This window comes from Haemorhous mexicanus, chromosome 24, assembly GCF_027477595.1.
Source record: "Haemorhous mexicanus isolate bHaeMex1 chromosome 24, bHaeMex1.pri, whole genome shotgun sequence".
NCBI classification, from domain to species: domain Eukaryota; kingdom Metazoa; phylum Chordata; class Aves; order Passeriformes; family Fringillidae; genus Haemorhous; species Haemorhous mexicanus.
In genome coordinates this window covers 6051215-6071710 of record NC_082364.1, presented here as the reverse complement: position 1 = coordinate 6071710, position 20496 = coordinate 6051215, and the positions used below count along the sequence as shown (strand labels likewise).

The 20496-nt window shown below is 41.9% G+C and overlaps 2 protein-coding genes across 2 annotated transcripts in view; one reads left to right on the top strand and one right to left on the bottom strand.

The window, feature by feature from the left end:
- SIK2 (salt inducible kinase 2) overlaps positions 1-20496 on the bottom strand; it is a 244066-nt gene that overhangs the window by 59132 nt on the left and 164438 nt on the right. The window lies entirely within an intron of this gene.
- On the top strand, positions 1878-6953 carry BTG4 (BTG anti-proliferation factor 4). Its single transcript, XM_059867305.1, has 4 exons — positions 1878-2050; positions 3917-4054; positions 5234-5429; positions 6777-6953. The coding sequence occupies exons 1-4, from the start codon at positions 1878-1880 to the stop codon at positions 6951-6953; spliced, it is 684 nt and encodes a 227-aa protein (XP_059723288.1).

Sequence of the window (20496 nt, the reverse complement as noted above, 5' to 3'; positions counted from 1 at the left end):
ATTTTTTTTTTTGTCTTTTTTCCATAACAAGCTCTATTTGTAAGGTCTGCTTGTCATATATGTGGCAAATAAGACTTATATCTCAAACTCTTTTCTTACATTCTCAACTTGCTTAGTGCAGGCACTTTCTAGTAATGCATTGGAGTGGGTTTAATATCCCAAACTAAATTCAAAATGCTGTTTGGCAGGCAGGCTTACCCTGGCTGGTGTGGATTTTGCAGCATCAGTTTTTGGAAGCTGTGAAAAGGTGATTTCTTTCTTTTTTTTTTTTCCATAACAATCTCTATTTGTAAGGTTTACTTGTCATATATGTCACAAATAAGAATTATATCTCAAACTCTTTTCTTACATTCTCAACTTGCTTAGTGCAGGCACCTTCTAGTAATGCACTGGAGTGGGTTTAATATCCCAAACTAAATTCAAAATGCTGTTTGGCAGACAGGCTTATCCTGGCTGGTGTGGATTTTGCAGCATCAGTTTTTGGAAGCTGTGAAAAGGTGATTAAATTTTTTTGTCTTTTTTCCATAACAAGCTCTATTTGTAAGGTCTGCTGCTTGTCATATATGTGACAAATAAGAATTATATCTCAAACTCTTTTCTTACATTCTCAACTTGCTTAGTGCAGGCACCTTCTAGTAATGCATTGGAGTGGGTTTAATATCCCAAACTAAATTTAAAATATTGTTTGGTAGTCAGGCTTATCCAGGCTCTTTCTGCCCTGGCTGGTGTGGATTTTGCAGCATCAGTTTTTGGAAGCTGTGAAAAGGTGATTAATTTTTTTTGTCTTTTTTCCATAAAAAAGCTCTATTTGTCAGGTCTGCTTGTCATATATGTGACAAATAAGAATTATATCTCAAACTCTTTTCTTACATTCTCAACTTGCTTAGTGCAGAGACCTTCTAGTAATGCATTGGAGTGGGTTTAATATCCCAAACTAAATTTAAAATATTGTTTGGTAGTCAGGCTTATTCAGGCTCTTTCTGTCCTGTCTTGTGTGGATTTTGCAGCATCAGTTTTTGGAAGCTGTGAAAAGGTGATTTTTTTTTATTTTTTTTGTCTTTTTTCCATAAAAAGCTCTATTTGTAAGGTCTGCTTGTCATATATGTCACAAATAAGACTTATATCTCAAACTCTTTTCTTATATTCTCAACTTGCTTAGTGCAGGCACCTTCTAGTAATGCATTGGAGTGGGTTTAATATCCCAAACTAAATTCAAAATGCTGTTTGGCAGGCAGGCTTGCCCTGGCTGGTGTGGATTTTGCAGCATCAGTTTTTGGAAGCTGTGAAAAGGTGATTTTTTTTCTTTTTTTTTGTCTTTTTTCCATAACAAGCTCTATTTGTAAGGTTTACTTGTCATATATGTGACAAATAAGAACCATTATATTTTAAACTTTTTTTTATTTTTTATTCTCAACTTGCTTAGTGCAGGCACCTTCTAGTAATGCACTGGAGTGGGTTTAATATCCCAAACTAAATTCAGAATGCTGTTTGGCAGGCAGGCTTACCCTGGCTGGTGTGGATTTTGCAGCATCAGTTTTTGGAAGCTGTGAAAAGGTGATTAATTTTTTTTTTTTGTCTTTTTTCCATAAAAAGCTCAATTTTAAGGTCTGCTTGTCATATATGTGACAAATAAGAATTATATCTCAAACTCTTTTCTTAAATTCTCAACTTGCTTAGTGCAGGGACCTTCTAGTAATGCATTTAACTGGTTTTAATATCCCAAACTAAATTCAAAATGCTGTTTGGCAGGCAGGCTTGTCCTGGCTGGTGTGGATTTTGCAGCATCAGTTTTTGGAAGCTGCCAGTGCCTTAATGTTATTAAATCTCTGCTGTGCTGCTCCATCTCTGCCCCAGCACCTCCCGTGCTCCCACTGAAGATGAAAGATGAAATTGCTGCCACGGTTTTCTTCATCACCAAGCTGGCCAAGAGGGAGGAGAGGCTGAGCAAGCACGAAATGGAGAAGTTTGCAGCCAAGCTGACCACGCTGCTGTTTGAGAAGTACAAGAACCACTGGTACCTGGACAACCCCTCCCGAGGCCAGGCCTTCAGGTGAGGGGGGCTCAGGAGCAGAGCGTGGAGCCCCAGGTGGGCATCCCAGAGGGAATTCCTGGAGGCCTTCAAGTGAAATCAATCATGCAGAGGGAACCACCAGGATACCCCTTAGGCTTGAAGGAAAAATTATTAATTGGTGAAAATTATTATTATTTTTTTAACCTGTGACTGTGTGGTTAGAGGTGGAATTTATTTTTTTTTTTACCTGTAAATGAGGGATTAGAGAACTGAGATGGAAATATTTTTTACCTGTGTATGTGGGATTAGAGAACTAAGGTGGGCATCCTTTTTTTTTTTTTAACCTGTAAATGGGTGATTAGAAAACTGAGGTGGAAATAATTTTTTTTTCACCTGTAAATGTGGGATTAGAGAAGTGAGGTGGGAATTTTTTTTTTAGCTGTAAATGGGTGATTAGAGAACTGAGGTAGAAATGGATTTTTTACCTGGAAATAAGTGATTAGAGAAGTGAGGTGGAATTTTTATTTTTTTTTTTACCTGGAAATGTGGGATTAGAGAACTGAGGTGGATTTATTTTTTTTACCTGGAAATGTGGGATTAGAGAACTGAGGTGGATTTATTTTTTTTTTTTTTTTACCTGTAAATGTGGGATTAGAGAACTGAGGTAGAAATGGCTTTTTTACCTGGAAATGAGTGATTAGAGAAGTGAGGTGGGATTTATTCTTTTTTTGGACCTGGAAATGTGTGATTAGAGAAGTGAGGTAGAAATGGCTTTTTTTACCTGGAAATGTGGGATTAGAGAACTGAGGTGAAATTTTTTTTACCTGTAAATGTGGGATTAGAGAAGTGAGGTGGAATTTTTATTTTACCTGTAAATGTGGGATTAGAAAACTGAGGTGGGATTTATTCTTTTTTTTTACCTGGAAATGTGGGATTAGAGAACTAAGGTGGATTTTTTTTTTTTTTACCTGTAAATATGGGATTAGAGAACTGAGGTGAAATTTTTACCTGTAAATGTGGGATTAGAGAACTGAGGTGGATTTATTCTGTTTTTTTTTACCTGTAAATGCGGGATTAGAGAAGTGAGATGGAAATTTTATTTTACCTGTAAATGCGGGATTAGAGAAGTGAGATGGAATTTTTATTTTACCTGTAAATGCGGGATTAGAGAAGTGAGGTGGAAATTTTATTTTACCTGTAAATGCGGGATTAGAGAACTGAGATGGAATTTTTATTTTACCTGTAAATGCGGGATTAGAGAAGTGAGGTGGAAATTTTATTTTACCTGTAAATGCGGGATTAGAGAAGTGAGATGGAATTTTTATTTTACCTGTAAATGCGGGATTAGAGAAGTGAGGTGGAAATTTTATTTTACCTGTAAATGTGGGATTAGCGAACTGAGGTGGGATTTATTCTTTTTTTTTACCTGTAAATGTGGGATTAGAGAAGTGAGGTGAAATTTTTACCTGTAAATGTGGGATTAGAGAACTAAGGTGGATTTATTCTTTTTTTTGCCTGTAAATGTGGGATTAGAGAAGTGAGGTGGAAATCTTAAGGCAGATGTCCCAGGTAGCCCCTGACTGGCAGGATGCAGAATTCAGGTGATCCTAAAGCAACTTTTGGGACGGATTTGTCCCAAACACTCCAAGCAGGGATTGCCTCACCAGCCACTGCCGAGCACTAAAATCCGAGTCCTGTTTGAGCCCATAACTCAGCCCGCGAGTTACCGCTGCCGGGCTCGGGTGCGCGGTGCAGCAGCAGGTGCAAGGCGCGGTGCAGCAGCAGGTGCAAGGCGCGGTGCAGCAGCAGGTGCAAGGCGCTGGCAGCAGCAGGTGCAAGGCGCTGGCAGCAGCAGCGCAGGTCGGGCACGCAGGGCTGCGGTGCCCAGCGCTCCCTGTGCCCCAGGTGCATCCGCATCAACCGGCAGCGGGCGAGGGAGCCGCTGCTGGAGCAGGCGTGCGAGCAGAGCGCCGTGGACTTCGACCTGCTGGGGCTGCCCAAGGAGATGACGCTGTGGGTGGATCCCTTCCAGGTGTGCTGCAGGTGAGCTGCGGGGGATGCCCCGCTGCTGGCTGGGTGGGGAGGGACCCCTCTGAATGCTCTCAGATGGCTCGTTTGTTATTTTGTATTGCTGTATTATAATTTAATGCTAGAGTATACTATATTAGATTATATTATAGTTTAATATGTACTATATTATTTAATATAGTACATATTAAATTATATAATACATAATATAATATATAAATATTATACATTCATATTATATATTACTTTTAATAAAAATATAAAAATTAGACTAATATTATATACTATATAATAATATAATAACTATATATAATATATAAAAGTTATACTATATAGTATATTTATTATACTAAAAATATACACTATAATATATAGTATGTATAGTATATAGTATGTATATAGTATATATACTATATATACTATATAATATATAGTATATATACTATATAGTATATATAGTATATATAATATATAATATATAGTATATATACTATATAGTATATATACTATATATACTATATATAATATATAATATATAGTATATATACTATATAGTATATATACTATATATACTATATAATATATAATATATAGTATATATACTATATATAATATATATACTCTATAGTGCATTTAATATACTATATATACTATATAGTGCATATATTATATAATATATATTTATGCATTATATTATATAATATAAGTAATAAATAATATATATCTATGCATTATGTTATATAGTATATATAATATATATTTATGCATTATATTATATATTATAATAAATATATATTTATATTATCATAAATATATATTATATAGTTATATGTTAAATAATATTTATATAATATGTATAAATATATAGTATATATTGAATTAAATACTAAATTAAACTCCACTAAAGAATACAGGAAGGATACTTGCAGAAGGCTAAAAAGATAACAATGAAAACTCCTGACTCCTTCCAGAGCCCTGACACAGCTTGGCCCTGATTGGTCATTAAATCAAAATAATTCACATGAAATCACCTGTTGGATAAACAACCTCCCAACTCATTCCAAAGCAGCAGAACGCAGGAGAAGCAAATCAGATCGTTGTTGTTTTCTCTCTGAGGCTGCTCAGGAGAGCAGTCGTGGCCAGGGTTTTCCAGGAGCTGTGTCAGAGCCAGCAGCGCTCCCTGTGCCCTTGCAGGTACGGCGAGAGGAGCCGGCCCTTCACCGTGGCTCACTTCGGGGGGCAGGAGAGCCCCGAGCTGCCCCAGCAGATCAGCCTGGCCGTGGGCAGGGCAGCCCTGGACTATCCCTCCAGCACCTCCTCGGACGAGGAGAGCTTCAGCCAGGAGCCCCGGGCCATCCCCACCGTCAGCAACCCCAACAGCATCTACCAGGTGGGCTCTGGGGGAGCTGCTCACCCCAAAACCCCTCCAGAGAGGCTCGGGCAGGTGGGCTCGGGCTCCTCTCCCAGCGACAGGATGGGGGGAAACAACCTCGAGCTACTCCAGGGCAGGATCAGGTTTGATTTCTGCCCTGGAAGGTTTTCCAGCCTTGGCAGGTGGGCTCGGGCTCCTCTCCCAGGGACAGGATGGGGGGAAACAACCTCGAGTTGCTCCAGGGCAGGTTCAGGTTTGATTTCTGCCCTGGCACATGGTGTCACTGTCCCATAGAAGTTGGTGTCACTGTCACACTTGGTGCTTTGTGAAGCCAAGCTCAGGCACTGTGGCCCTGCTCCTTGCTGGCTCGTTGTTCCACTCTGTGTTACCAGCAGTGAGTTCACTGCTTGGAGAGTTGAGCTGTTCCACGGGGTGGTGACCAGCCCTGGTGGAGTCACCATCCCTGGAGGGGTGTAGAGGATATGGCACTTGGGGACACAGCTGGGCTTGTCCTTGTCCTTGGAATGTTTTCCCACTTCGGTGGTGCTGTGGGTGGGACGAGCAGTGTGTGAACTGTTTGAGAATTGATTTATTCATGGGTGGTGACCAGCCCTGGTGGAGTCACTGGAGGGGTGTGGAGGATGTGGTGTGGTGTTCACAGGGGTCCCAGGGTGAAGGAACAGACAAGGCTCTGACTCCATGTTTCAGAAGGCTTCATGTATTCTTTTATCATATATATGATATTCAAACTATACTAAAAGAACAGAAGAATCATGACAAATGTTTGTCTCTGACTGAAATGGGCTGGGATTGGCCATTGATCAGAAACAACCACAGAGACCAATCCCAGCTCCACCTGCTGCACCCCACAGCAGCAGATAAGAATTGTTTACAGTTTGTTCCTGAGATCTCTCAGCTTCTCAGAAGAAAAAATCCAAAAGAAAGGATATTTTTCCAGAAAATATCATGGCTACAATGTGGCACTTGGGGACACAGCTTGGAGCACAGCTGGGCTTGTTCTTTACCTTGGAATGTTTTCCCACCTCGGTGGTGCTGTGGGTGGGACGAGCAGTGTGTGAACTGTTTGAGAATTGAATTATTCATGGGGGTGACCAGCCCTGGTGGAGTCACTGGAGGGGTGTGAAGGATGTGGCATTGGGGACACAGTTTAGGGCACAGCTGGGCTTGTCCTTGGGATGTTTTCCCACCTCGGTGGTGCTGTGGGTGGGGTGAGCTTTGGGAGGAGGCAGCAGGGGTGGCTCAGTTTCCTCAGGAGGGAGCACGGTGGGATTGGGGTGGCCTGAGTGCTCCCCCTCCTTCCCCAGCACACTTTAACATTTGTTTTCCCCCACTTTTGCTGCTCAGTTTGGTGACTTCTGCAAGGCTCCCCCCCAGCCCTGGTGGCAGTACCTGCACAGGAAGCCCCACCTGGCTGTGGGCTCCCACCTTGGCCAGCACAGGGGCTACAGGACCTACAGACCCACGGCCACCTTCACTGGGCCACGTGTGGACAGGTACCACTGGATCAACACCAAGAGGTAGAGCCAGGGCTCCTCTGGGACGTGGGAGCCCTGATTTTGTGAGGGGGTGAAGGCTGGCACTGCAAAACCTCATAAAAACAGCACTTCCTGTCGAATCCCTGTCTCTGCCTCTGTATTCATGAACATTTCGGGGGATTATTTTTTTTTTCTTCCCAGGATTTTAAATGTTTTTAATTGATGTTAACATAAGATTGAAGATGTAATGTGAGACTCTGCTTGTGAGTTAAAAAGGAAATGCATAAATCAATAAATCTGCTGATGTTATTTTACCAAAGCCAGCTGCTGGTGGTGCCTTGAAGGGTGTTCAGGAGCTTTTTGGTGGAAACAGCAGCAGGGGAAGGAAGATAAAAACACCCCCAGGCTGCTTTGGAAAGCACTTTGCTTCCTTCTGGCAAAGGTGTCAGGGGCCAAGACCTGAATCTCACCAGCAGAAATGTCTGGGGTATTTAGTGACTCACAAAAATGTTTCAATTCTGCTGTGCCCCCACGAGTTTTGTATTTACAGGAGTAAAAAAAGGGGTTTGAGTGATTTTGCTCTTCCCTCACTTGCTTTTTATCTACACTGGAGGCTGAGCTGACTTTGGGAAATATTGGATGTTTCATGTTCTGGAATTTGGGAGGACAGACTGGTTCCCCAGGTTGAAAAGTTCTGGGCAGTGCATTCCTGGGTGGGTGGCAGCACAGAGCTGAAACAAGGCTTCAACGGTGGAAAATATTAATTTCTTGCACTTTAGGTGTAATTAAACAGCTATAATTAACCCAAGTAACTGCATCTGCAGTTCTTGCTGTGTCATAAAATCAGAAAATTGCAGCTCTCAGCTGCACAGGCCTCAGAACACCTCGTGGAGTGATGCATTAGTGGAAAGAATAATTTATTTCACACTGGGAATTGAGTGGTTCCATTTTCTGCTCCTGTTCCTGGAAACTCTGACTCGGGCCTTTTGCAGCAATATTTCTTCTCAGCACTTGGATGTGGCCAGAAATGTCATTTCCTCTGGCCAAAGTCTTGTCACTTCAATCCCTGCACTGCTCTCCCTCCTGATTTAATGAGCCTTTGGGATGGAGAGGAGAAACACCCTGAAATTGAGGGAGAAATAGGGATTTCCTTTGGGCTGAACACACTGGAATTGAGGGAGAAATAGAGATTTCCTTTTGGCTGAACATGCTGGAATTAGGGCAGAAATAGAGATTTCCTTTGGGTGGGAACCTAATGCCCAGTGCAGGGGAGCAGTGTTGGGAAGGATGAAAGTTTGACAAGAGTCTCACAGGTGTGTGTGCTTGGCAGAAAGATTTTTAAATGTGGAGTCTGAAGAAGGAATAGAAATGGAAGCAAGTTTTGATAGAGAATAAAGGAATTGCTGAGCCAGCCTGACTGGCTAACCAAGGAGCAAAGGGTGTGTTAGTGAGAAGGGGTTTTATGGCTCAGAGCAAAGGATAAACCCACCCCAAACAAGGAGATGTTTGTACCAAGCACAAAGGGAGCACAGGCAAACAAGGCACAAATGTGGCAAGGAGAAAAAAGGGCTCAGAATTTCCCAGTGCAAGAAAAGTGAAAAACAACTTCTGGCTGAAACTGTGATGTACTGAGTGTGAGTGACTGGAGAGCAGTGCCATGGATGTGGGAATGACAGGAGTTATGAGAGGCTGTAGGTGACAGTTAAGGTAAGATTGGCTCTGCTGGGTGAAGATGCTCAGCAAAGAAAAGGATAGAATGCACTGGAACCTAAAGAAAACTTTATAAAGCATTTGTAACCAAAAGAAAAGTACAGAATGCACTGTAACCTAAACTCAGGGTGTCCAGGCCTGCCTGCAGCTGGAGCTGACAGCTGTGGGCACAGCTCTGTCACCCACCACCCTGGGCTGCTGTGACATCCTGGATACAATAAACTGCATTTTGTAATAAACTGCATTTTGCAGAGCTGCCTGAGTCCCCCATCCCTCACTTCAGCTCTTACAGAGCCAAACCAGGGAGTTTTGAGCATCACAGCTTTCTGCCCTGGGCTATTTCCTCTTCCAGAGCGTTGATTTGTGTGACCAAGCTCTCCTTCTCCAGGCTGGTGATTTCAAGGTAATAAGAGAGCAGATCTTCGTTGCCTTTGCTGTTTAAAAACTGCTCTTCATCCTCTACAATCCGCAGCAGCTCCTCAGTCAGTGCATCCACTTCATCCTCCAGCTCTGAGGGGGACAAGGAATTGGCAGTTTCCTCTCCAGGGCTAAAAAAACAGGGAAAAGTTTAAATGGAGAGAGAAGAAATGGTGGTACTGAAATTTCATCTTCACAGGAGCAAACCAGAAAGGTACAAAGTAGTGAGATAATAAGATTAAATAGTAAATAATTGGAAATTCTGCTCACTGTGCCTTCTGTTCAAGGCTCTGCCTTCCACTGCTCAGGAGGTGAAGGAAATTCTGGTTTTTCTTCATCAGCCAGTTGTGTGATTCTGCTGCAGGAACAGTAGAATTTTAGATCAATTAATTTAATTACATGAATTAATTGTTTCAAAAAATATTGCTTTTCTTTTTGTCAAAGAGGTAACACTGCAATATGGGTGGATGAGACGATTTATTTTATTTTATTGAGCATCTATTATATATTTTATTTTATTGAGCATTTCTCATCTTTCTTTTAATCTTTTTCAAAGCAAAATGAATCCCCGTTGATGCACTGTGAATTATTGTAAGGATAATGAAGGAAATGTCCAAACTTTACTTTTCTTGGAGAAATTAATCATAATCAAGGTGTGGAAAAGTGGCATTGGAGCTGGTGAGGAGCAAACTCAGCTGATTTAGGGGCTCCTTCCCTGGTGGGGAGAATAAATGAGGTGTTTGTGCAGAAAAAAAAGATTTTATCAGGGATGAAGCAGAAATCTCTCAATCACACCCAGTTCTGGCTGGTTTAGGAGAAGAAAAGGAGGTGGAATTTCCTTTTCTGCAGCCTTTGGCTGTGTCCCAGCAGCACGGAGGGGATTGTCCCTGGGTTCCCTCCCCGTGCACAGAAACCAGGAACACTGGGTTGGTTTTTAACAATCCCTCTCTCACTCTGCTTTTTGAGTAAAAGTTTCTGGCGTTTTGTAGGCAAGGTGAAAGAGCGGAGGGAAAAGAAAGAAAATCAGAATTGTTTGGGTTTCTCTTTACCCTGCAGAGGGGGCGCTGCCAGCTGCGGGTGCAGCAGGAGGGTCCGGGATGCCAGCAGCTGCCCCGCCTGCCCCAGCGCCGCGGGACCTGCGGGAAAAGGGAATTCCCGGCGTTATCCGGGGCTGTTCCAGAGGGATCTGTGCCCGTTCCTTTTGTCAGCAGCTGATTTTCAACCTTCTACCCAGCATCCAGGCCTCAGTTTAAAAACAAACAATCAGGATTAAAAGCTGTGATTTATTTATTGAATGAAGAAAATTCTTCAATAAATAAATTGGAATAAATTTATTTATTCAAAAATTAAATTTATTCAATACATAAATGTGAATAAATTTATTTATGCAATAAATTAATTTATTAAATAAATTAAATGTTATTAAATAAATATATTAAATGGAGTAAAAGTGAATAATTTATTAAATAAATGAACTTATTCTCTATTTTAAAACATAGAAATATATCAGCATTTATATATAATTACTAAATAGATAAGTATACATCATTATCTATAAAATAGATATAATTATTAATAAAATATATTTTTATATTTTAAATATATTTCTAGGATATTTATTAAAGAAATTTTAAGAAATATATTTATTGAATTGGTATATTTTTATTTATTGAATTGGTATATTTTTATTTATTGAATTGGTATATTTTTATTTATTGAAATAGTATATTTAAATACATTTATATATTTAAATATAGAAATTAAATTTTAATAAATGTATTGATAAGTGCATTTATTAAAATTTAATGTATTTAAATAAATACATTTATCAAAAGGTAAGAAATAAATGTATTAGATGTTTCTCTACTAAATAATTTTTTAATTGATTAATTAATAATTAATTAATTAATCTGATTTTTGGGAGGGGTTTAACCGGGTGGCAGTGTGCTGGAGACCCTGCCCTGCTCACTCCCAGCAGCCCCTCAGGTGTTGTCAATCCCAGGGTGCATTCCCAGCTCGGGCAGGTACTGTCCATCCCGGGGTGAATTCCCAGCTCAGGCAGGTACTGCCCATCCCAGGATGCATTCCCAGCTCGGGACAGGTACTGCCCATCCCGGGATGCATTCCCAGCTCAGGCAGGTACTGCCCATCCCAGGATGCATTCCCAGCTCGGGACAGGTACTGCCCATCCCGGGATGCATTCCCAGCTCAGGCAGGTACTGTCCATCCCAGGGTGCATTCCCAGCTCAGGCAGGTACTGTCCATCCCAGGATGAATTCCCAGCTCGGGACAGGTACTGTCCATCCCAGGGTGAATTCCCAGCTCGGGGCAGGTACTGTCCATCCCAGGGTGAATTCCCAGCTCAGGCAGGTACTGTCCATCCCAGGGTGCATTCCCAGCTCAGGCAGGTACTGTCCATCCCAGGGTGCATTCCCAGCTCGGGACAGGTACTGTCCATCCCAGGGTGCATTCCCAGCTCGGGGCAGGTACTGTCCATCCCAGGGTGAATTCCCAGCTCAGGCAGGTACTGTCCATCCCGGGGTGCATTCCCAGCTCGGGGCAGGTACTGTCCATCCCAGGATGGATTCCCAGCTCGGGCAGGTACTGTCCATCCCAGGGTGAATTCCCAGCTCGGGACAGGTACTGTCCATCCCAGAGTGAATTCCCAGCTCGGGGCAGGTACTGTCCATCCCGGGATGAATTCCCAGCTCGGGGCAGGTACTGTCCATCCCGGGATGGATTCCCAGCTCGGGGCAGGTACTGTCCATCCCAGGGTGCATTCCCAGCTCGGGACAGGTACTGTACATCCCGGGATGGATTCCCAGCTCAGGCAGGTACTGTCCATCCCGGGATGGATTCCCAGCTCAGGCAGGTACTGTCCATCCCAGGGTGCATTCCCAGCTCAGGCAGGTACTGTCCATCCCAGGGTGAATTCCCAGCTCGGGGCAGGTACTGTCCATCCCAGGGTGAATTCCCAGCTCGGGGTCGCTGCCGTACCCGCGGTCAGGGTCCGGCGGAGCCGCTCCCGAGCGCTCGGGGTGCCCGGAGCCCGGGGATTTGCGGTGCGGGGATTTGGGGCTCGGGGGGCCGGGGGGAGCCCCTGCTGCCGCTGTTCCCCTTTTCCATCTCCTGCCCAGCCCGCTCCCTGGGAATGCTCTGCCCGGGAACATCTCCCCTCGCCGCGATCCTTCTGCCGAGCCTGCAGGGAGGGAGGGAAGAGGCAGCGCCTGGAAAAAGTTCTGGAATTCCTCCGGCTGCCCCGGCTGAGCTGTGCCGGGCAGCTCCAGACCCACAATCAGTAAAAAAACCTCAAAATCCACTAAATTCGGCATTTTGGGCATAAATTCCTTTTGAAAACTCCTCTTTTCCCTGTCCCTTTCCAGTTTCTTCAAGTCTTACATTCCTGGGATCTACTTGCAGCCTTTTTCTTCATAGAAACATTATTTTTATATCTATCTATATAATAATATATACCATAGAAAATATTACATATTGTAGATAATTAATTAAGGAAATACTATATAGAATATATAATTAATACAGTATTATATATAGTATATAATATTTTATAGATCATTTATATTACCTATAAATTTGTATCTATAAATTACAATAAATTTGAGATTATATATATATAAAGATGTAACATATAATATATATTATATTTATATATATAAACATATAGTTTATCATATATACGATATATCATAGGTACAGAATATCATATATATCTAATATATATAATATTTATATCATGTATCTCTCATATTTATATCATATATATTATAGTATTACATTAATTCCCTTTTAAAATGTGGATTTCATCATTCAGGCCAGCTGCACTCATGGTTTATTAACCTTGCCCCATGAATTTTTTGTCCTATGCACACGATACAGACTCAATTAAAAAAAACCTTTGGGATTTGCTCTTTTCTAACCTGAAATGGATCAAAACTCCTCGAAATATTCTCGTTTTTTTTCTCTTCCAGGAAGTGCTTCAGCTGCTCCTTCAGCTTTCTCATCTTCTGCTCTCTGAATTTTTTCACTTCGTTGATGGCAATGTTTGCATCATCCACAAACTGAAAATAGGAAAAAAAAAAGATCCAGGTGATATTTTGGGAATTTTGGTACTTGGAGAACAAATTCCTTTGCACGGTGAGAATAACAGTTATTTATTCTTTTGTAAATTAGAGTACAGAGGATTATATTTTGAATTTTACCTTCTCCTGCCTGCAGCATTTCAAGCTCCTGATTATCTCCTCGGAGTGGGTTTCTCTCAGCTGTAACAGCCTCGCAGCCTGTATAAAATCCAGCCCTAAAATTAAATATTCCGTGTTGTCCTGCAGGAGCTGCAAAATGTCCCTGCTGTCTTCATCCAGGGATGAATCCTGGAAGGGAAATTGGGCCTGTGAGACCTCTCCTGGAATATCCAAATCCCACCTGCTTTATTTCATTTTACTCAAGGTGTGGAGGGCCGGGGCAAAAAGTTTTGAAAATTCAATTTTTTTTTTAAAAAAAAAGCAGTGGAAATTTGGTCAAAACATCTTGCAGTTCTTTATTAGCATCCAAATAACAAACCCAAAACTGCTGAAAATAAATTTAAGGTTCTCAAAGGAGCCTGAAATAAATTTAGGTTAAAAATGGATGTGAAGTGTCTGATTTTTGGTAGAAAATCCCAGGATGGTTCTAATCCTTTTTGGCATTAAAAAAATTAGAATAATTTTAAAATCTGGGGTTAGCTTTGTTTCTAGAAACTTCTCTAAAAGAGACTCAATTCCTGAGAGTTTGGAAAGTTTTGCAGCAACACAATCCAGGTTCTACACTGAACTGAGAGAATTTTAAATCCAAAAAGAAAAAGAGCATTTTAAGCCCAAAAAATAAGAGGAAAAGAGAATTTAAGCCCAAAAATAAGAGGAAAAGAGAATTTAAACACAAAGAAAGAGGAAACATGTAAGTTAAAAATGAGAGGAGGGAGAATTTAGGACAAAAATGAGAGGAAAAATTTAAACCTAAAAAATAGGAGGAAAAGAGAATTTAAATCAAAAGAAAGAGGAACCATTTAAACTAAAAAATAAGAGGAGAGAGTTTAAATAAAATAAAAAAAAAGAGAGGAAAAGAGAACTTAAACCAAGAGAATGAGGAAAAGCTTAAATCAGAAATGAGAAGGGGAGAATTTAAACCAGAAATGAGAGGAGAGAATTTAAACCAGAAATGAGAGGGGGAGAATTTAAACCAGAAATGAGAGGAGGAGAACTTAAACCAGAAATGAGAGGAGGAGAACTTAAAGCAGAAATGAGAGGAGGAGAATTTAAACCAGAAATGAGAGGAGGAGAACTTAAACCAGAAATGAGAGGGGGAGAATTTAAACCAGAAATGAAAGGGGAGAATTTAGTTTAAACCAGAAATGAGAGGGGGAGAATTTAAACCAAAAATGAGAGGGGAGAATTTAGTTTAAACCAGAAATGAGAGGGGAGGATTTAAACCAAAAATGAGAAGAGAGAATTTAATTTAAACCAAAAATGAGAGGGGGAGAATTTAAATCAAAAATGAGAAGAGAGAATTTAATTTAAACCAAAAATGAGAAGAGAGAATTTAATTTAAACCAAAAATGAGAGGGGAGGATTTAAACTAAAAATGAGAGAATTTAAACCAAAAGAAAAGGGAAAATTTAAACCAAAAAAAAAAAAAAAAAAAAAAGGCATTTTAAACCAAAAAAGGGAGCATTGTAAGGTTTTAAAAGAAATTTTAATTTAACTTCAATTGAAATTTCCACCATCCCAAGCAGTTTTACCCCCATGAGGAGGGGCTCCAGGCCCGCCCCCCGCAGCGCCGCGCTCCGCAGCCCGCGGCTCTCCCGGAGCAGGGCCAGCACCTGCCGCAGGTGCCGCTGGCCCAGCAGCGAGCGTGCCACCAGGTCCCCAAGGGTCTGTCCTTCTGTCCCCCGCAGCAGCTCTGCCTCCCTGGCCTCCAGCTGGGCAGGAAACAGAGAGCTCAGGTGAGCAAGGTGCGATGCTGGAGTCACACATCCAGAGGGGATGGAAATACTGGAAATAATCCATCAACTTCCCCAAAGACTTGTTGATGTTTCTCTTGGCAGTGCAAGTTGAAATAATTGGGAATCCCATCAAACATTCCTGAAATAACAGAGCCAGGGGTTTATTGGCCTCCCCACCCTCTGTGGGGCTGGTAAAAAATGGCAATCCTGATTTTTGTCTTCTTTTTCTGCCTTGGTCGGGGTTGGGATGGAAGGGTTCAAGATGGTGTTTTGTGTTTGGGCTCAAATGTTTGTGAGATATAAATGAGAGATAAATAGTATAGATATTTCTTTAACAGATAAATAATATAGCTATTCCTTTAATAGGTAAATAATATAGATATTTCTTTAACAGATAAATAATATAGCTATTCCTTTAATAGGTAAATATAGATATTTATTTAATAGATAATATAGATATTTCTTTAATAGGTAAATAATATAGATATTCCTTGAATAGATAAATAATATAGATATTTATTTAATAGATAATATAGATATTTCTTTAATAGATAATAGAGATATTTCTTTAATAGGTAAATAATATAGATATTCCTTGAATAGATAAATAATATAGATAATCCTTGAATAGGTAAATAATATAGATATTTCTTTAATAGATAATATAGATATTCCTTGAACAGGTAAATAATGTAGATATTTCTTTAACAGGTAAATAATATAGATATTCTTTGAATAGATAAATAATAGAGATATTTCTTTAATAGATAAATAATATAGATATTTCTTTAACAGGTAAATATTGTAGATATTTCTTTAATAGGTAAATAATATAGATATTTCTTCTCTTTACCTGCCTCCCACCTGTGGGTTCTGCAGCATTTCACTAACCAGCTACAAACCAGCCCCGTGTCTCTCTCTCTGCAAAGCCTTTTAAGGAAAATCTGCCCAATTAACAAATGACACCTAAATTATTTTTACTTTTATAACCAACCAATAACCAATCAGCTGTGCCCTGCAATGGGGACTTTTTTATCCAATTACACCAAAGCACCAAAACCCATGGAGGAGGAGGAGATGGAGGAGGAGGAGGAAGAGAAGAAGAAGAAGAAAAAGGGGGAGGAGAAGGAAAAGGAGGAGGAGATGATGAAGAAGAAGGAGGAAGAGATGGAGGAGGAGATGAAGGAGGAGGAGGAGGAGGAGATGAAGAAGATGAAGGAGGAGGAGATGGAGAAGGAGGAGGAGATGGAGAAGGAGAAGAATAAGGAGGAGGAGATGGAGAAGAAGAAGAAGAAGAAGGAGGAGGAGATGGAGAAGGAGGAGGAGATGGAGAAGAAGAAGAAGAAGAAGGAGGAGGAGAAGATGGAGGAGGAGATGAAGAAGAAGGAGCAGCCTCCACCCCAAACCCTCCATCTTGCTCTGTATCTATTTCTGTATTCCAAACCCAGACTCCAAGTTTTGCACCCTGGGACATTCCCCACCTCTGTCCACGCTCCACCATCCCACCTCGGAGCCCTCTCAGGGCCCAGCAGAGCTCTCCTGTCAGCACAGAAATCCTGCAGCTCAGCCCCCAGGGCTCCCTGGTACCTTCTCCTCTGTCAGGGTCTGGAGCTCCAGCCTGAACTGTGCCTGCATCCTCCTCAGCCCGGCCTCGGCCTCGGCGTTTAACCCTTTCAGCCAAGGCCCCTCCTGGTGGTGCTCCTGCAGGAAGGTCACGGCTCGGGCGGCGTGCTGCTGCTCCCTGCTCTCAGCCACCTCCTGGGCCACCTCCTCGGCCGGGCTTTGGCAGCTCAGGATCTCCCTCACAGCTTCTGGGCACGCCCTGGCCTGGAGCAGGTGAGCAGAGAGAGAAAATAAAATCTTTTTAAATAGAAATAGATTTAGAAGTCCAGAGGGGGTGGAAATAATGGAATCCATCAACTTCCCAAAAGACTCTTTGGATTTTCCCCTTGACAGCAGAAGTGAAATGATTGATGGTGAATCCCATCCAATATTCCTGAAATAACAGAGCCAGGGGTTTTATTGGCCTCCTCCTCCTATTTTTCCTAACCCTGGGTGTAATTCTAGGGGTTTGAAGAACAGGGCTCTGCACAGGAGGTTGCTGTAGATTTTTGGTCAGGTGTGGACTTTTTGGGTTTTTTTCTGGTGGAGGTCAGGATTAAATGTGTGAGACACTTTTCTTGTTCAGACTCAGATGTTTATTAGCTCTTATCCATATTCCAGTCTCACAGTCCATGAGTCTTACAGCACTCCACTCCAGCAAACCCAAAAATGAAGTTGTATTTCTCTTTCTACAAAGTTTATTAATTGTCTAATTAAGAAATGACACTTCAATTACTTTTACTTTTGACCCAAAAACTAACTACTTGTGGCTCACAATGTGGACTTTTTTATCCACAAAATACACCCAAACCCATGGAGAAGAAGGTGAAGGAGGGCCAGCTTCTGCTCGAAGACATCCATCTTTATTTTTATTACTATATTTTAAAAGTATATTTATATTAATATTAAAATATTGAAATGTATTATGATAGTATTAATATAATATTTTAATCAATACTTATATTACTATATTTTAAAGTGTTAAACTCAAAGTTTTTTACTATGTGATATTACACACTTCTATTTAAACTCCACACCTATAATCTTAATTTTATTCTTTAATTTTGGCAGCTTTCCTTACAGATTCAGGTTAAAAGTTGTGTTTTCTTGGGGGTCAGTGTCTGTTAGTACAGAAAATCAAAAAATTTTCTGTAACCAGGGTTCCAGCAAGGGTGGGCATTTGTTCCCTCAGAGTCTTCTGGGATGCCTTGAGGCTCATGCAGGGACAGGGGAGGCACAAAATTCAGAAAGTGCCCCTACCTGGAGGTGGCTGTAGAGATCCAGGACTCTGTAGAAGCATTTCTGTCTCAGAGCCTCCAGCTTGACAATCTTCATCCCTGAGACCTGGAGCAGCCGAGGCACAGAGCCCTGGGAGTGCTCAACATCCCGGGGCTGCTCCTGTCAAAGGGATGGTGAAAATGGGATTTTCTGCACCAGCCAGGAGCTCTGGGCTCAGCAGGAGCAGGGAAATCCCATCCCCTAAAACATCTGAATTTGTGGGATGTTTAAGGTATTTTTGGGGTTCCCCATGGCAGGAAGGAAATGATGACCCTGACTGTTTTTAGAAGGTTAATTTATTATTTTATGATATTATATTAAAGAATGTTGTACTGAAACTGTACTAAAGAGTACAGAAAGGAGACAGACAGAAGGGTAAAAGATAATAATGAAAAATTTGTGACTCTTTCCAGAGCCTCAACACAGCTGGACTGTTGTGGTCACCAATTGTTGAGGTGTTCTGAGGGTCCCCAGGACGAGGTGAGAGGTGAGAATTGACTCCAAGTTCTCAGAGGCTGATTTATTATTTTATGATATTTTATTAAAAGAAAATGATATAGCAAAACTATACTGTAGAAAAAGAGAAAGGAGACATCAGAAGGCTGAAACAAGAACGATGATAGAAACTCGTGGCTGACACAGCTGGCTGGGATTGGTCATTAATTTAAAACAATTCATGTGCTGGGTGAACAATTCTCCAAATCACATTCCAGAGGAGAAAACAGGGAGAAGCTGAGGCTCCTCATCTTGCCAGGAGAAGAAATCCTGGCCAAGGGATTTTTATAAAATGTCACAGTGACAGATTGGTCGTTAAGTCAAAACAATTCCCATGAAGCCAATCCAGCCATGACCAGCTGGTAAACAATGCCCCAACCACATCCCACAGCACCAAACACAGGAGAAGCAAATCAGATAATTCCTGTTTTCATTTTTCTCTCAGCTTTCTCAGCTTCCCAGGAGAAGAAATCCTGGCGAAGGGATTTGTCACAAGATGTGACAGTGCCACTCTGGTAACTATGGGATGGCCAGAGCCACCCACGGGGGGTGACAAAAGCACCCAGAAAACGCCTCAAACTCACCTGCTGCTGGCTGGGGTGGTGGTCTGGGCTTGGCAGGCTGAGCAGGCAGAAGGAGAGCTGCTGGGGCAGCTCCTGCAGGAAATGTCGGGGCTGTTTGGGCACGGCCAGCTCCGGGCTGAGCTTGGAACGTTTGGCTTCATCCAGGTGTCTCTGGAGCAGGGCTTGTCCAGCCCGGCTGTGGTGCTCAGAGAGCTCCTCCAGGAGCGAGCCCAGCGTGGCAGCCCCGCTCTGCAGCCCCTGGAAGGATGGAGGGATGGAGGAAGGGATGGATGGACGGACAGACGGACATCCCACCACGGCCAGCAGCACCAGCTGAGGGAGAGCTGAGCCTGAGGTGTCAAATACTCAGCCAGAAATTAAAAATCTTTAAACTAAATTAATTTAAATCCTTAAATGAACAGTGTTCATTTCAGTGCCACCAGTGGGATTTTAAAAATAATGTTTCACTTAAGTGCCATCAGTGGGATTTTAAAAATCCTTGTTTAAATGACATTTTTAAAATCCTTGTTTAAGTGCCATTTAAAAATCCTTGTTCATCTAAATGCCATTTAATAAAATCCTTATTCATTTAAGTGCCATCAATGGGATTTTAAAAATCCTTGTTCATTTAAATGCCATCAGTTGGATGGACTTTTAAAATCCTTTTTCACTTAAGTGCCATCAGTGGGATGGTTTTTAAAATCCTTGTTCATTCAAGAGCCAGCAGTGGGATTTTAAAAATCCTTGTTCGTTTAAATGCCATTTAAAAAAATCCTTGTTCATTTAAATGCCATTTAAAAAAATCTTTATTTAGGTGCCATCATTGAGCTTAAATACCCAAAGGTTACTGAAAATGAGGCCACTGTTTCTTGTGCCTTGTCACTGAGAGGAAAACTGAATTAGGTTCTGTTTTTCTTCACCATAATTGGATTTTTTTTTTCCCTCCTTCTCTGATAAACTCCTTGCTTCAGTTTTTTTGAAGCACCATGGGAAAAGTGAGAGGAATTGGGGTGGGAAAGGGGAAATTTCTTCTCCCGTGTGAGGTGTGGGATGCCCCAGTGCCAACCTTGGGTGTCTGATAGAAGGAGCAGAGAGTGCCCATCTCCTGTGCCAGCAGGGCCATTTCCAGCTGTGCCCGCTCCCAGCTGTGCTTCTCCCAGAGGAACCTGCAGCCAGATGTGCACAGAGAGCCTGGAAACATCTGGGCAGATGTGCACAAACACCGAGCAAAGCCCTCTGCTCTCCCCAGATCGGCCCTGCCCTCACCCACACACGACCTGGGATCTCCTGCACAGCCCCCGGGGATAAACCTCCCAAAAAATGGATTTTTATGGCCAGAAATGAGCGAGTGACAGGAATTTCTCACCTTTTCTGCATTTCCTGCTGCAGGTGGGGGATCCTTCCTGCAGGGGAGGGGAGCAGGGCAGGGGCTGGTGTGGAAGCTGGGATGGTTTCCTGATTTAATTCACTTTTTAGCGCCTCTGGGGGAGCAGCAGAGGCTTTCAAAGTGCTCCTCGAGGAGTAGCCTG

Bases quoted from the DNA above. Each gene is read 5' to 3' on its own strand.
- BTG4 (XM_059867305.1), top strand. From the start codon at position 1,878: ATGAAAGATGAAATTGCTGCCACGGTTTTCTTCATCACCAAGCTGGCC. The intron at 4,055-5,233 runs GTGAGCTGCGGG...GTGCCCTTGCAG, and splicing joins CCCTTCCAGGTGTGCTGCAG to GTACGGCGAGAGGAGCCGGC. The intron at 5,430-6,776 runs GTGGGCTCTGGG...TTTGCTGCTCAG, and splicing joins ACCCCAACAGCATCTACCAG to TTTGGTGACTTCTGCAAGGC.